At 33.9% G+C, this 17,266-nt stretch overlaps 2 protein-coding genes across 2 annotated transcripts in view; one reads left to right on the top strand and one right to left on the bottom strand.

Moving 5' to 3' along the window:
* Positions 1-17,266, bottom strand: part of LOC145334047 (uncharacterized) — a 344,996-nt gene that overhangs the window by 37,540 nt on the left and 290,190 nt on the right. The window lies entirely within an intron of this gene.
* Positions 4-17,266, top strand: part of LOC145334046 (ribosome biogenesis protein BMS1 homolog) — a 31,995-nt gene continuing 14,732 nt past the window's right edge. Inside the window, exons 1-24 of the mRNA XM_080179324.1 lie at positions 4-144; positions 774-893; positions 2,586-2,654; positions 3,239-3,328; positions 4,082-4,162; positions 5,292-5,414; positions 5,747-5,803; positions 6,092-6,205; positions 6,763-6,879; positions 7,846-7,942; positions 8,495-8,562; positions 8,829-8,919; positions 9,342-9,415; positions 10,064-10,156; positions 10,551-10,746; positions 11,985-12,122; positions 12,392-12,551; positions 13,489-13,583; positions 14,271-14,338; positions 14,718-14,757; positions 15,353-15,440; positions 15,955-16,087; positions 16,398-16,511; positions 17,099-17,210. Coding sequence (XP_080035450.1) covers positions 7-144; positions 774-893; positions 2,586-2,654; positions 3,239-3,328; positions 4,082-4,162; positions 5,292-5,414; positions 5,747-5,803; positions 6,092-6,205; positions 6,763-6,879; positions 7,846-7,942; positions 8,495-8,562; positions 8,829-8,919; positions 9,342-9,415; positions 10,064-10,156; positions 10,551-10,746; positions 11,985-12,122; positions 12,392-12,551; positions 13,489-13,583; positions 14,271-14,338; positions 14,718-14,757; positions 15,353-15,440; positions 15,955-16,087; positions 16,398-16,511; positions 17,099-17,210 — 2,476 coding nt within the window. The 5' untranslated portion in view covers positions 4-6. The remainder of the gene's footprint in view (positions 145-773; positions 894-2,585; positions 2,655-3,238; positions 3,329-4,081; positions 4,163-5,291; positions 5,415-5,746; positions 5,804-6,091; positions 6,206-6,762; positions 6,880-7,845; positions 7,943-8,494; positions 8,563-8,828; positions 8,920-9,341; positions 9,416-10,063; positions 10,157-10,550; positions 10,747-11,984; positions 12,123-12,391; positions 12,552-13,488; positions 13,584-14,270; positions 14,339-14,717; positions 14,758-15,352; positions 15,441-15,954; positions 16,088-16,397; positions 16,512-17,098; positions 17,211-17,266) is intronic.

Here is a 17,266-nt window from a genome sequence, read left to right as displayed (position 1 = left end):
TATAACATGGGGGGAGATGAGGATCAGTTTGACAGGAAGCAGAAAGCTCACAGACCAAGTAAAGTTGATCAGAAGAAGAAAAAAGAGAAGCAGGATACCCGGGGCAAAAATGCTAAAGCTTTTACCGTTCAGAATGTTACAAAGGTAAGATTTTATTACATATTTATTTCCAGTGTGGCTTTGAAACCGATTAATATCCGTTGGATTAGAACCGGATCTCGGTCATACTGAAAAATTATATGAAGCATCGTATTACAAACAATTTTCCACGAATATTAAAAACCATAAAATAAATGCCTACTAGCTTTGTAAGCCAGGGCCTTCATCCCCTAACAAAACTAGTTTAATCGTATAATTTTTCATTTTGATATCCGCGAAAAGTTGTCTATAATATTATGCGATGAATATCTATAACAGACCCTGTCAATGTCCATAGAAACGAACTTCATTTTTGAATTGATGGACACTTAAACGGACTTAACTTTTTATTGGTTCATAGTTAATCAAGTATATTACGACATATGTCCCATTTAAGAACATTCATCATTAGGGTTGGGCCGGATATCCGGCCATTTTCAATATCAGGCCGTATACCGAATATTGAAACTATCCGGATACCGGATATCCGGCTTATTTCTAATGACGAATATCCGGTAATTTATTGGATATCGGACAATTTTCAATATCCAACCGGATATCCGGCATTAGTAATCGGCCGGATATCTGGTATCCGGCCAAAAAAAGTATCCGTCACAACCTATTTATTATTTTAGACCAAAAAGCGTATCCAGCGGAAGGGGGATATAGATGAGAAAAAGAAACACACACCGCTAGTGAACAGAACTCCATTGGTTCCCCCGCCAGTTGTAGTTGCTATAGTAGGCCCGCCAAAGGTAACGTCAATTATTTTGATAATGATAATTTTTTATAATGATACTAGCGGATTCGCCCCTAGCCTCTAGGGGCTTTGCCCCAAGAGGTATAATTACAACCTTTATTACCTGGAGATGCCCCCACTCCACTACTATTTTAAATAATTTTTAAAAAAATTGGTGGGAGGATTTTTGGTTTTTGGTGGGGTTGGGGGTCTCCCACCCCCCAAGAAAATAGCCTTAAACGAACACAAAACCAGTAGCTATATTCCCTGAAGAGTAGAATCCGATCGGTTCAGTGGTTACCGAGATCTTAAGGGACAGACAGACGGACGGACGGATAGACATCATTCTACTTTGTATTATTACTAGCGGCTACGCCCCTAGAGGCCTCTAGTGGCACTTTGAATGTTTTTTTTTATTTAAAATATCTAATTACAGAAATAATTGGTTTATGTTTCGTTTGAGTCTCTTTTTCGAGAGGGGTAATTTTTTTTCTAGGGGCGATTTCTCCTGATAGGGTGGTGGTACCCTCCCCCAAAATAGTTATAAACCTTCCCGGGGCTTATGAGAAGCTACCCTGTTAAGGAGAACCCGATCGGTTCAGCGGTTAGCGAGATCCTTCGCTACAAACAGACAAACACACAGACAGACATCGTTCTACTTTGTATTATAGATAGTTATTAATTTAAATAAATTACAATACCAAGAAAGTAGCCAGCCCCTACCATTTGATTGCACCACCTTTTTTTAAAGTCCTCACAGAAAATGACAGAAGGCTTTGCAAGAAAACTTAACACTTATTATTTTTTTGAATAGTGACATTAGGGTGGGTCGATTTTGGAATTTCACATTAGTAGACATTTGCAAGGGTTTCTGGGCCAATATAAAACCCTGGAAAACTTGAAAGAGGTTTTTAAATCCAAAAACAACGGGCGCGCGGGGGGTATAAAATTTGCCCGCCCCCTTATAAAACCAAAAATTGAAATTCCTTCAAACACAGGCATGTTGCATATCGAAATGACCGCATTGAAATGCTGATTACAGATCTGAAATTCGTTTTGAAAAATATTGATCCAGTCTGAAATGATTTTCAAATAACCTACTAAAATGAACAATTTTGACAAAATCAGCTGTTTTTAGGTACTTAATGAGATCTTATTCAAACTAGGAGCAATATTTTTCAAAACGGTTTTCAGATTCGTAATCAGCATTTCAATACGGTCATTTAGATATGCAACATGCCTGTGTTTGAAGGAATTTAATTTTTTGGTTTTATAAGGGGGTGGGTACTATTTATACCCCCCGCGCGCCGGCAGCCATAAGAGCCAAGTCACTTTTGAAACTTGAATGAGGCTTATCATACATATATATGACTTCCACAACTTATGATAACAGTAAAATCTAAAAAAAGGGTGAAATGGGCCCACCCTAAGTGACATGTTGAAATATTACAAGTGTCAAGTGAAAACATAAGAGAAATTTTATGAAGAAAACATATAAGTTTGTCTTATATGATTCAAAATTGTCTAATTTTGCGAGAAAATACAAACAATTGGGCGAAATGGCGATTTGACTTTTTTTTTATTCAATAAGTATCACGCCCGCCCCCTCCCTTTATTAATAAATAATATTTGTGTCTAGTTATTATGTCTTGTAGGTCACCTGATATTCAAAATTATAAGTAGGTAGTCTGTAATTTTTATTTTTCAGGTCGGAAAAACGATTTTGTTACAGAGCCTTGTGAAGAACTTTACAAAACAGACCATCAATAATGTTAAGGTAGAAAGTTTATTTTTTATTTTTAGTAGTTAGATGTGTACATATTTTAGTTCTATATTCCCTTTAACTGGATGGAACTATAGTATATTGTACCTAATGGCAAGGTTTAATGCTATTTTAAAGAGAACAAGGATATCTTTCCAGTAGTTAATAAGCAACTAGAAACCTTATCCTTAAAATAAAGTAAAAGGATCTGTGTCTTTTCGTTTGTCTTTGTGTACTGGGAAAGTTTTTAACTTTTTTTAGGGGAGGGTACCACAAACTAACCCCTCCCCAAAAAAAAAATATTAATGGTGATGGGAGGTCCCCCTCCTACATTGATACCATTCTTTAAGCTTTACAGTGCAGGATTAGTTATTTCTCGCATCGTATTATAAACAGCTTTCCGCGGATATAGAATGTACCTCGGGGCTAAAAAAAACTGGTTTTAATCTTATGATTGTACATTTTTATATTCGTAGAAAGCTGAATATAATACAATGCTATGCATAGTTTTTTCGTATGGATGAGAACAGGTTCCTATCCACCGGATTCGAATGAAAACGAGAAAATAATTTAGGTTATTATACTTGTTAAACATTTAGGGCCCAGTTACTTTGGTATCTGGTAAGCAACAACGGATCACCCTGATTGAGTGCACCAACGATATCAACGCAATGATTGATGTTGCTAAGGTAAGCAATATATTTAAAACATTTATAATCGTCATTTTACAGTGTAACAGATTTATTGTATAATTTATAAATCACTCCCCCACCCCCATAATTGAAGTGGATGGGGAAAATCAGAGTTTCGGATCCGGATCCGCATATTTTCGAGTCCAACGATCCAGATCCGCAAAAAAAAATGCGGATCCGGATCCTTGAACTCAAAAAAAAATGCGGAAAAAATGGAAAAATCTACCTAAATTTATATAAAATCTCAGACATTCTCTTGATGAGAGCCAATCTTTAAGGTTTAGGGTCAGACTTGAAAATTAAAAGTATTTTTGACTTCGAATTAAAGAATAAATATTTTTTGAAAAGTTTGGTGATTTTATTTTTATTGTCAAGGATCCGGATCCGCACTGACCAAATTTGGAGGATCCGGATCCGCAAAAAATCAATGCGGATCCGAAACACTGGGGAAAATGAAATTCAACTAGGTTGGCTAATATGAACCCAAAAATGGAAGATAAATATTAGCAATAGAATAGAGACCTGCCCTTTAGATTCAGTGGCTCTTATCATCATCTTTAGAACCAATAAAGACATTCGACCATAGTATAGTATAATATAAATTGCGCATTTTTTTGGTTCTCTACAGTCTTTTTTATCTCAATTTTTTAACTTAACAATTAAAAGCAACAATTACAAAAGTTTAAACCTATATTCTCCGGAAAAATTATTTTAACAACCTTAATTTTATTTTGGTATATCTTTATAAAGGTTGCTGACTTGGTGTTGCTTATGGTTGATGCCAGCTTTGGATTTGAGATGGAGATATTCGAATTTTTAAACATTTGTCAGGTATTATTATTTATTTTCTTAATATTCATTGGAACCACATTATCATATATTATTTTTCAAATAATGCTTACCAACGAATTTTTGGTTAAGTATAAAATTAAACTATTTCTTTATAGTTTTTGTTTTTCAAATAAGTGTGGATGTTCAATAAGTGAATCTGCATTCCCATATAAACAACCCCTTAAATAGTGGATGTAAATATTCATTTATTTCCCTGGTATCTCATTTATATCCCTGGTATGATTTTAGAAGATTTTTATTTTTTTTTGGAAGATTTTAGAATTTTTATTAATTACTAAAAGAAAGAAAAATTATACCAGGGAAATAAATGAAATTTAAAAACCAAAATTAAACCACATTTTACTAGCATAAAAATGAGTTTTTGTTTAAATGAGAATGATATTCCTGTCCAGTTTTTTGTTTAGGAATGAATATTTCTTACCCTCGTGAATAAATGATGACCTATCGGTCCATCATTTATTCCCTCGGGTAAGAAAGTTTCATTCCTAAACAAAAAACTGGATAGGAATACCCCATTTTGTATCTTTTACTTCAATTTTTATGCACGAAGAAAAAAATAATATTTTGCTGATGGAAAAATTTGAGACAACTCTGATTCCCTCAGGTGTCATAATCCTCTTGCAGAGTACAAATGTCTAGTTTTATCAAACTACAATGATAGCTACACTACTATATAACTTAAGCATCCTTGTTTCTTTGGAATAATCTAAGTGACGATCTTAAATCTATTGAAGATAGAAACATTTTTGCTAATCTATCAAGTCTAAACTAATTACCTAGGTAATGCCTTTTAATAGCTATTTTTATCAAGGAATCTAATTCTCCAGCTCTGTAAATTTTATAAATATTTTTTTTATCTTGTTATTATTTTGGCGATACTACTAGGTTCTATAAGTTTAAAGGGATCCAGGATACCTTTGTTTAATATATTTTGGGCAAAGTAGACAGATCCATAGTGATCTATTCATGGTTACCCAGGCAGAACTGATTAGGTTTTAGGTTGTTCATTGTTATAGTAATTTCAATTGTATTTGTATCTTAATTTTTTTTATTTTATGACTATGTTTTTAATTTTAATGCACAAATAAATATGTATATGTTTATGTAGGTGCACGGATTTCCCCGCATAATGGGAGTGCTGACTCATCTGGACACATTCAAGAGTGCAAAGGCACTGAAGAAGACCAAACGAAATCTGAAACACAGATTCTGGAAAGAAGTTTTTATGGGAAGAAATTGCTTTAATTTACAATAGTTGTTTTCAATTTTTCGTGGGGTTTTATCCTCCCCTTAAAAAAAAATAGCATTAAATCTGCCCATAAATCTGCCCAGACGTTAAAGTTATTTATCGCATCGTAAAATAAACAGCTTTCCGTAAAAAATGTAAAATCATAAGATCAAAACCAGTTTTAAGTCCGTGCTTTCTTAATTGTAAGAGTACAACATTTTATTGTCCATTGTTTAATCCAAAAAAATCCATGGGTTTCTGCAACTTTAGAGTATAAAAAACTTATCACTTTAATCTTTGAAATTATGAAATGAAAAGCAATTTTCGTAAAGGGAGCAAAACTGTTCTATCTATCTGGACTGTTATACAGCAACGAATATCAACGTACTGAGGTAATACTAGTCTTTATTGGCAGCCCAGCTACTCTATAATTAACAAGCGGCTACGCCCCCTAGAGGTCTCTAGGAGCATTTTAGGAGGGGGTAGTTGAATTTGATAACCTAATTTTTTTTAGATTTAGATAGGTAGAAAAGTAAAAAAAAATTATTTTTATTTTTAGTTCAAAAAAATAAATAGAAAAATTTTGTGCATCAACATTATGAATATACATCAATGTATCGGTCATTGTCTTATCCCTTTAGATCCCTGCAAAATATAGTTTTAACTGAATTAATTTTCAGATTCACAATCTTGGCAGATTTATTTCTGTGATGAAGTTTCGTCCGTTGGTCTGGAGGAACAACCATCCCTACCTCCTGGCCGACAGAGTTGAAGATATTACAGACCAAGAAAAGGTAAGAAAACCTGCGACGACCGTGGCTCAACACTTAGCGCATCCGCTCGTTGTCGGGGCGGTTCGGATCTCGACCTAATAATTAAAAGATGCTAAAAATGGTTCCTACTTCTGCTATGTCAGGTGCTCGACATTAATAGTTAGAGTAGGTTGAATGCTTTAGCCCATAAACAGGCGCAACTCATTTCTATGCACAGCTAGGACTTGTCATACAAAGGTCTTGCAATCAAAGGGTTGGTTGGTTGTTTGTTGTATGTACTGAACATTGCATGATCTCTAGGACATACTTTGTCTGTTTGTCCATAGCAGTTTATTGAACTTTGGGTAATATCCTCTTAGAAATTTTTTTTTCAATTTGAAAATTTGAGTAATTTCCTTTGTGGAATTTGAAGGAAAAAAACGGCTATGAAAAAGCTCTACATCCTCCTCCCCCACCCCCTTAAAGTTTTTATTTAAACAATATTCTAGAATAAAATAAATGTAGCAAAGAATGTTAATTTTTGTAATTACAAGTAACTACCTACCTAGGTATTTAATATTTTAAATGTTTAATTTAAGATTCGAGTGAACGAGAAGTGTGATAGAAAAGTTTGTCTGTACGGGTATTTGCGAGGAACTCATCTCAAACGAGATACTTTAGTTCATGTGGCTGGCGTTGGAGATTTTAAATTTGAGGTATGTTTTCAAAATTTTGTTTAAAGGTGTTAGTTTATAAAAAAGGACTGAGACACATTGGAAAGATAGATAACTAAGTTAAATCAAATAACCCGCGGGGAGGTGATCGTTCTAATATCGTCCCGGCACCGCGTCATAAGTAAAGACGTTAAAAATGGTTCCTACTGCTGCACGGCATAAGTAGTTAGATTAGGGGGAATGTCTTAGTACATAAATAAACGCAATTCATTATAATGTAGTTAGGACTTTACAGACAAAGGTCGTGCAATCAAAGAGTAGGTTGTCTTTTAGATGTTACTTAACCTAATATCCACCAGTGGGCGTTAGAGTATTGGAAAGATAGCTTATTAAGTTTAATCAATAAATGATTTCATATTATCAAAATCTATAGACAAATAAGGAGTGTTTTGCCAGTTTACAAAGCGTCATTCTCATAGACAATATTTTGTATTTTAATAGGGGATTTTTATTCCGATTGTTTTTTTTGAGTGCATTGAATTTATTGTGCACTATAAGTTCTGGTGCAATGAATTTTCGACACCCATAAGATGAGTCAAAAACTTTGAAAGTGAAATTACTGGGCTTAATACTTATCTTAAGTGGCTTAAATTTGAAGACGAAGAAAGTCACTTAATGTGACGTCATAAAAATGAGGGATTATCCATCTCTTTTTTAGGGGATTTGATTTCTTTCCCAATCCTCCTCTTCTCAACCCTCATTTTTATGACGTCAGAATTTTTTGAGCGTCTTTCTTCGTCTTCTCAAATTTTTATGCAAATATTTTTTCACCAAATGGCATGATATATGCAACTGCACTTATTGAAATTTTTTTTTAAAAGTCCTTATAAAAAACCCCTTTTATTTAAGCTTGATATAAAAATTCACAAAAATTTTTAAATGTTCGAAATCATTAGATATCAATACCTACCTACATAAAAAACGAAACTAATAGATATATTATTTTAGAGTATTTGTTTTCTTCCTGATCCCTGTGCTTTGCCTAGCGAACTAAAAAAGAGAAATCTATTGGAAAAGGAAAAGAGCATTTATGCTCCGATGTCAGGTATGCTGAATATGTTTTTTAGCCGTCAGTCCTTTTAATTTTTAGTTTTCCTTCCAACGTAGCTATAATTTTCTAAATTAACTTGTGGCTTCGTTTCTAGCATCTAGGGGCTTTGTAAAAGATGTTTCTAAAACTTTTATATGAAGATAATATAATAAAGCCCAATTCCGTTCTGATTCCTGTGACGCTATCTTGCATTGGAAATTCAATTTATTCAGTGTTCTATCAAACAAACATATAAAACCTTACTACTTCATGTAATCCTTATAATAAAGTAACAGGATGTGTGTTTGTCTGTCTGTTTGTTTGTACTGAAGGATCTCGCTAACCGCTGAACCGATTGGGTTCTCATTAACAGGGTAGCTTCTCATAGGTCCCGAGAAGGTTTATAACTTTTTTGGGGGAGGGTACCAACACCCTCCCAAAAGTAATCACAAAAAAAAATTTACGTAGAGACTTGAATGCAACATAGAAATGTTACGTATTATTAAAAAAAAATTTAAAGTGCCGCTAGTAGAACAATAAACTTTTTAGTGACATATTTTTTTTAAGGTGTTGGAGGAGTTGTTTATGATAAGGACGCTGTTTATATTGAAATGGGTGACACCCAAGCTAATAAGGTATAAACACATTTTATGGTGCTTTCCCCCTAAGTGCCTAACAAGCACTGAACCCCCTACTCCCTTATTTTCTTATTCGTTGCCTCAAAAACTTTTGGAACTTTAATTAATTTTGATTAGTTGATTGTGTTCAGAAGTTTTAACCACTAATTGTAATCTACAAAAGAGGTATTTCTGTGCATCATCAATGGAGATGTACAATGTACATTAATTTAACGGCCATTGTCTTATCCCTTTAGGTCTCTGATTTTGTCATTCTTTTTCAGCCTAAGAAGGCACCAGCTATCAATGAAGAAGAGCCAGAGGATGTTGATGATAGCGAGGAGGCTGCTCTCGTCAAGAATATCATTTCTACAGGTAGTTAGATAGATAGACAGACAGACATGTAGATAGGCAGAGAAGTAGATAGAAAGATAGTCATATTCGAAAATTACCATGGGGAGGACTCGAGGCTACAATTTTTAAGAATGTCAGTTCCACAGGTAGACGGACATGTTGGTAGAATTAGACAGATAGGGAGTGGGCCGGGTGGAATCATCAAGAATTATCATTTTTACAATATTGACAACCAGACAGAAGATAAAACTTAAACTCCCCGCAGTTGCTGAAGGTTTCGTGTGTAACCAACAACTGAATGATTTCGACAAAGTATTTGGGAGGTTAGTCTTAATTTTGATTTATTTTACTTGTTTGTTGTTTCTTATACCGGTGTGTATGTAACTGTATGCAATGCCTGTATTGGATATGATTAAAAACTGCATCCTGTATTTATATTTTAGAGGCCACACTGACAGAAAAGCTGAGCAAAAGTGAGATGAAGTTCTTTACAAAGTCGGAAGCCATTTCATCAGAGGTAAAAAAAATAAAGAGGGAGGTAGGTTGTGATAAAATTCCGTAAAGGTGTGAGTTTTAAGGCTTAAAACAGTAGTAGAATGATAAATGATAAATGAATGATAAGAAATGAAACTTTAAAAAAAATTGTCTGTAGTTCTTTTCAATAAGGAATACATTACACATATTTAGTGAATATTAATATTTTTAAGCCTTAAAACTCACACTCTTACGGCATTTTAGCGAAACCTACATCACCCTTAATTTTGTCTATCAATGCATAGGTAGAAAATGGTTGAACCGTATATTTTCAAGTGGTCTAATCTTATAATGAAGTAACAGGAAGTTTGTTTGTCTTGTTTGGTAAATAGCTGAATTTAAATTAGATTGAAAAGAATCAATTTTACGTGTCCCTAGAGGCCTCTATAAGTAACGCAAGCTAACAATATTATGTCATAAGAGATTTAGTGAAAGGGGTGAGGGTAATTTATTCATTCAAATTACTTATTATCAAAATCTAATAAAACCTAAAGGATTTTTTTTAGTTCAATGACAATTCAGTTAAATATATTTCAACTTATACATTTGTTCTCATGGATAATTACAGAATAATAATTATAGCTCTGTCGTATCAACAGTTGATATGCATTGATTTGTCTTTTGATTTTAGGCGCATTCAGGCAGTAGAAAGGAGGTGAATGTGAAAGGACGTAGAAAGGTTGTCTTTGATGATGAACAAGATGATGTTGTTTCTGGCGACCAGGCAGGATTAAGGGCTTAAGTAATTTCATCATAAATAGCAAACCGAATCTTTTTCAGATTAATTCGTCAAATTTTGGACTAAAAGTCAGATTCCGTATACAAAATTTGTTTGAAGAGTTAGAGATGAACTTATATAACAAAATATGCATCTTCAAATATGTAAACATTTAAAAAGATGTATATTTTGTTTTATAAGTTTACCTCCAACTCTTCAAAAAAAAATTACATTTTGCCTGTCTAGAGACAACCTGGAGGCCTGCAGCACCTGAACCTGGAGGCCAAATCCTAAAACTTTTTTTAGATAGGAAAACTACATCCCAAAAGGAAAATTTTTGTGAACAGATTTGCTGAACTGAATAAAAGTTACATGCTTATACCCTTATCCTTGACGAAAGGAGGGAGAGGAAAGTGATGGAGAAGAAAGTGAGGACGAACAAGAGTTGAGAGGGGAGGAAGAAAATGGTAGTGGTGGGGAGGAGGACGGAAGCGAAGAAGATGGAAACGATAGCGAAGATGAAAATGACAACGGCGATGAAAATAAAGTTGAACCTGAAGGCAAATCAAAGAAAACCAACAAGAATGAAGAATCAGGTAATATTAACAACTTTCAGACGGGAAAAACATCATATTTATTCAAATTAGTGTTTGAACGGATACTTTTTTGGCCGGATATCCGGCTGATTTCTAATGCCGGATAACCGGATATTGAAGTAGCAAGAAAAAAATTTTATAGTAAAATATAAAAAGTTATATTGCCGGATAGTTTTAATATCCGGTATCCGGCCGGATATTGAAAATGGCCGGATATCCAGCCCAACTTTGTTTAAAATACTAATTTCTTATTTATGAATTAATTTATGGATATAGACACATTAATAGTAATAACACTGAAGAAATCTTAATTGAAGTTAACAAAGAAAAACATGTAATTTATTCTTAAAGATTATTATTATTTATTGAATATAATCTAGATACATAAAAAAGGAAAAAGGAGAAACCACCTGGCCATGTTATTGGTTAGAAAGAGCTCAGTTTTTTGTACGAAGTAACGAAAGGGCAGATATACGATAATTTCGTGCTCATAATGAGTCTGAGTCTTTCATGAATAGTCGCATTTCGTCTCTCATGTCATTAGAAATAAATGTATTTAACAAAAAATAAAGAGTTTGTCTGCTAGAATTTTCTTTTAAGTTTGTTGGATTATTGGGCCAATTTGACCATCTTGATGTACTAAAGGGTGTGCAAAAAAATGCGGACATTTTTAAAATTGAAATTGCGCGGCTTGTGTTAATAGTAGAAAAATGTTACGCCTACCGTTAGAACCGATATGAAGTCTGTTTTTTTTTAATATAAGAACGATTCCTGTGCTACGTGTTAAAATGTCCCTACTGACTTAAAACTTGAGTAAATTTTGGGACATTTTCAACATATCTCCTAGATTATTTGTAGCACAGGAACCGTTTTTATATTTTCAAAAAATATAGTTCATAGCGGTTCTAATGGTATGCGTAACATTTTTCTGTCATTAACACAAGCCGTGCAATTTCAATTTTAAAAATGTACGCACGTCTTTTTGCAAGAATTATTGTCTAATATTTACTAATATACTCGCAAGTCAAGTTTTAAGTCAGTTGGGACATTTTAACACGTAGCTCCCTAACTATATGTAGCACAGGAATCGTTCTTATATTTCCAAAAAAAAAATACTTCTTAGCGGTCCTAACGGTATGCGTATCAGATTTCTACTACTAATACAAGCCACGCAATTTCAATTTAAAAAATGTCCGCATTTTCTTTGGCACACCCTTTATATCTATTGCTTATTATAGATGGAGACAGTGAAGACGAGATAACATTCAAGAAAGAAGAAAAAGAATCCGCCAAAAGAAAATCAAAATTGAAAGAAAATGTTTCTGCCAAGAAACAGAAAACTGTTAAAGACATCAATAATGCGATTCTCAAGGAAAATTGCTTTATATGTTTTGAACTAGTGGCTACGTCCCTTTAGGCCTCTAAGGGCATTTGGAGGAGGGGTGGGGGGTAATGCGTTCCCCCTTAGTTTTCAGTTTTAGTTTTTATAAGATAGGTCGGATATTTTTTTTCTAGGGGCAATTTCATTTGAAATTTCGAAATTTTCATCCCCCAAAATAGTTAAAAACATTTCCATGACCTATATAATATTAAGCTTACATTACATTTGGATTAACATAAAATAAGGCAATGTTAATACAGGAAATTGGTGGCGATTCCGGTATTTCCGAGGAGGAGGAAAGTGATGAAGATTTTGAACAGGAGGAAAAATCCTCCAATCTTGAGGAGGAGAAATCTTCCAAGTTTGGTGATCAAGTGAGCAAGCCGAAGGCTAAACCGTTAAAAGAAGGCAAATTTCACCCTAGGTTAGTGTTGTTTTTTTCTTCTATTGATGATTTTTTATTTTTAAGTAATTTTGAAGGGTCTAAAATTTAAAAAAAAATCCTTTAAAATTCTTATAAAACATAACTGTAGGTAACGTAACATTTTTAGTTTGGTATTTATGATCTATTAATCGTTGCCTCTCCTATTTTTTTATTATGAATCTAGCAGGATTTTACAAGTTTTTAAGTTTTCAAAGACAAGGTATGCTTAAAGGGACTATTGGAATTTTATTGTGGTTGGTTGGTCCTAGTTGATTATTAGGGGATTTTTTTCCCCGGCTTTTTTTTAAATTGAAGTAGTGCAGTTGCAATTATTATGCCTTTTGGTGAAAAAACACTTGTGTAAAAATTTTAATCATTTTGGACAAGTATTATGCCCAGTAATTTCACTTTGAAATTTTGACGCCCCCCCTTATGGGGGCCAAAAATCATTGCATCAGAATTATGGCTTCATGGTGCTCCCTGAATAGGTCTTGGGGAGTAGAATCAGGATTTTTTTTAAATTTTCAAAATATCTCGTTCCTAGCCTGAGAAAAGTTCATAAAACCTCTAAAAATTGGCCAATTTTCAAAAATAGCGTTTTTTAGGTTTTTTTTAACTTTTCTCAGGTTAGGAACGAGATATTTTGAAAATTTCAAAAATTTCCGATTCTACTCCTCAAGACCTATTCAGGGAGCACCATGAAGCCATAATTCTGATGCAATGATTTTTTGACCCCCATAAGGGGGGCGTCAAAATTTCAAAGTAAAATTACTGGGCATAATACTTGTCCAAAATTTTAACGCAAGTATTTTTTCACCAAAAGGCATAATAATTGCAACTGCACTACTTCAATTTTTAAAAAAAGCCGGGGGGAAAAATCCTCTAATGATTAGCGTCCAAACTTTTCAACCAATAAATAAAACCCTCTAAATTTCAGGTTAGCCACAGAGAAAGATACATCTACCCACAACAAAGTTGTCAAAGCTCTGAATGAAATTAAGAATAATGAGTCAGAATCTGAGTCAGATGAAGGAATTTGTTTTGTATTTAAATTAATTGGTGCTTTCCCTTGAAAGTGCTTGTTGAGCACTGGAACCCCCTTTACCTTGTTCTTTTTATTAAATTAAAAACACGGAGGAAGTGCTTTTTTTTTCTATGACAATCTCCTGCGTCTTCCCATTATCAGATATAACCTAACCATACAAGCATTAGTTGGGTTTTCGCAACTCAAGTGAAACCCAACTTTTTCCTCCTTATGAAGGGCAACCCTATAAAAAAAGAGGGGCCACCCTCCTCATAGTGAGGGGCCACCCTCCTCACAATGAGAGGCCACCCTCCTCACAATGAGGGGCCACCCTCCTCACAATGAGGTGCCACCCTCGTCACAATGAGGGGCCACCCTCCTCAAAATGAGAGGCCACCCTCCTCACAATGAGGGGCCACCCTCCTCACTATGAGGGGCCACCCTCCTCACTATGAGGGGCCACCCACCTAAAAAGGGAGACAGGGGTCACCTAGCGCAACTGTGGAGTCAAACAGAACAGCATGTATGAAGCTAACCCTTAAATAATAAACAAACAAAAATCTTAAATATATTATATAACCTTCCCCCCCCCCTTCATTTCAATTTATTTTTAAAAAAACAGGGATGGTAGGGGGTTTTCCTGTGCCCAAAACTAAAAAAAACCATTCAGCTGAAATACAAAACAAATGTCATAGAGCCTAACCTGGAGGATACTGTTGAAATAGAAAACAAAGATGAAAGAAATATGGATGTTCAGCAAGGAATTTTATTCTCTTCCTTTTACTCAAACTTAACTCACCTTTAAAAGTTTAAATGTTTCATTGACATTATAGGAATAGGTGCATTTTAGAAAAAGTATTTCAAGCCTAAATACTCTAAATTAATCGTCATGCTGTTTTTGTGAAAAAAGCCAGCTATATAGATTACATTTATCACAAGAATACAATTTTCAAGTCTTGATATTATTCAAACTACCAGGTAGAAAATTGAAACTCCTACAAATATATGTCCTATAGATGTAGTTTAAACTAATGAACAGAAAAAAATATTCAATTCACTAAATTCAAGTTGAAATGCATTTTTTGCAACTAACTCACTTTTTTTATAAAATAGAAAAAGATAAAAAGTCTAATATTGTAGGAGGCAAAGCTCAAGAAAGTTCAGACGATGAAAACGAAGAAGGAAAAAATAACATATTGATTATTAATATCATGATCATTCCTTTTTTTTGCCATGAATAAAGGGGGAGAAAGGATGTGCTAAAATTCCGTAAAAGTGTTAGTTTTCAGACTTTAGAATAAGAGTAGAACTATAAAATTTTGTATAGTAGTTGCTCTAACATAGTACAATATAGTAAATATACACGTTATACCCCATTAAAGGAACTGCCATACCAAATTTTAGAGTTCTACTTCTATTTTAAATTTTTAAAACTCACACATTTACGGAATTTTAGCACAACCTACCTCCCCCTTTTAATCCAGGGCTTGGCAGCCGCATGTAAGCCACCTGTAAACCTCAAACAAATCAATATTTAACAATTTGAAAAATTAACGGGAAGTTTATATCTGTCCAAATATGACAAACCCTCTTCATATTTTTTTCAAATCATCCAAATGGGTTTTAATTTAAGGCTTAGTCCCGGCTTACGCGCGGCTGTCGCCGAGCCCTGATATAATCCGTTAGTTCAAGGACTAATATGATTTAAATCAGATTTAAAAAAGGACCATTACGGTTTGCGAGGTCAAAATTAAAAATGTTATTTATGTATAATCAGAAGGAACACTTCGGTGGAAGAGTGACCTAGCCACCAAGGCGAGAGATGCCTTCTACAGCAGACAGAGCTCAACAGCTAGTCTTAGGAACGGTCAAATTGAAGTTGAATCAGCATAAAGAATCTTAAAATTAATTTATTTAACCTTGGCATCAAAATTAAAATAAACAAAATATAACTGGACAACATTTACATAGAATTCTATAATATTTTTTACTTCCATTGCCGTTCGCAGTATTATAATATTATTATATTATGACATAATAATCAGAAGTCCTCAAAACTTAAGACTCAAACTTTTTGTTGGCCTCATAAAGTTTCAAAGGGGGAGGTAGGTTGTGCTAAAATTTCGTAAAGGTACAAGGTTTAAGGCTTAAAACAGTAGTAGAACGGTAATATTCACAAAATATAAATATATTAAATTCTTTGTCTATGGTTCTTATCAATAAGGAATACACATATTCAGTGAATATTATCGTCCTACTACTGTTTTTAAGCCTTAAAACTCGTACCTTTACGGAATTTTAGCACAACCTACTCTTCCCTTTATGCTCACCATTTTTATGCCTTTTTTTTACACTTCAACCCAACTGTGCGTGCAGGAAGCTTGTGTATGGTCATCTGAAGAGGCTGGAGGAGGGACAAGCACAAATAGAAGAGGCTGAGGATAGTGGTGATGACAATGACAGCGAGGAAGAAGGCGGAACTATTGGTGGCCTTTTTAAGGTCATTAAAAAGGTAAAAATGACTTTTTGTGAACTAAACTTTCTAGATATGCTCTGAAGTTTTTTTTATGCTTATAATGTTTATTTATCTTCAAAATTTACTTCATTAAAAACCTACTCGAAATTTAAATTCTACAATAATAGTAGCATTCTATGAATATGAAGGTATGTTTAATCTAAAATTTAAATTAAACAATATAACCTCCCACCAACAAAGTTTTCATAATTTTTTGGGGATATTTGTGATCTATGCTTCATGAATTTAAAAATGTATATGCATATAATTATAGGGATTTCAATGATTTCAAACACTACTTTCTTAGGACCAAGACAACAAATCTGAAAGCTTACGTCAAGCGGATGGAATGGATTGTTCTCTATTCAAAGTTGAAAATCTTCATGATTGGAGCGTCCAGGATATGTGTGATAGAATAAAGGTATGTTGTTTTTTATGAGAATCTATGAACTACAATAACAGAATGGATAATACAAAATATAATTATTTAATAATTTGACTTTTGTATAACATTTAATAAGTCAATATTTTTGTTGTTAGGTTTAGTACATATACTATAATGCACCTTTCCAATGAACATAGTAGAATAAAACTTAAATGGTCCTTTGGTTTGTCGGTCATGCTAAACATCTATACTTTTCTTGCCTTTTATCTTTCTCTTTTTTATGGGCACTTAACATCTGCTTTATGTTTTTTTGTGCTTCTTGTTTAGTTAGGTTTTACAGGGGAGTATAAAAATTGTTTATTATCCGGCTACAAAATATTTTTTCCCCCTAGTTTTTCCTGTAAGAAATGTTTTCAGTAATCTTAATTTTTCATTTTTTCCCTCCAACATATTTTCTATTTTCCCACACACTCCCCCCCCCCCCCCCCCCCCTTTAGCAGGGTAACCCGTGCAGAATATACGCCCCTGTAGTTTAATCAGAGCCACACTTTTTTAATAATTTCCAGCCTAGCACTTAGCTATAGGTACATACATAGTAAAGACTAATCATAATGTTCATTAAGGATTGTTTTGTTACTGGTAAATGGGGGCAGAGCGAGGATGCAGAAGAGTTATTAAAAATGGACGAGGAAGATGAGGAAGAGGTCTACGGAGACTTTGAGGATCTAGAAACAGGTAAGCAAGGAAGATTTAGAATATTGAAACAGGTGAACATTCAGGATCTTGTAACA

The sequence above is a fragment of the Acartia tonsa genome, chromosome 12, assembly GCF_053477335.1.
Source record: "Acartia tonsa isolate MP-2025a chromosome 12, ASM5347733v1, whole genome shotgun sequence".
In the NCBI taxonomy this organism is placed as follows: domain Eukaryota; kingdom Metazoa; phylum Arthropoda; class Copepoda; order Calanoida; family Acartiidae; genus Acartia; species Acartia tonsa.
Note: the sequence above shows the minus strand (reverse complement) of the source record. Positions and strands in the feature narration are given on the sequence as shown.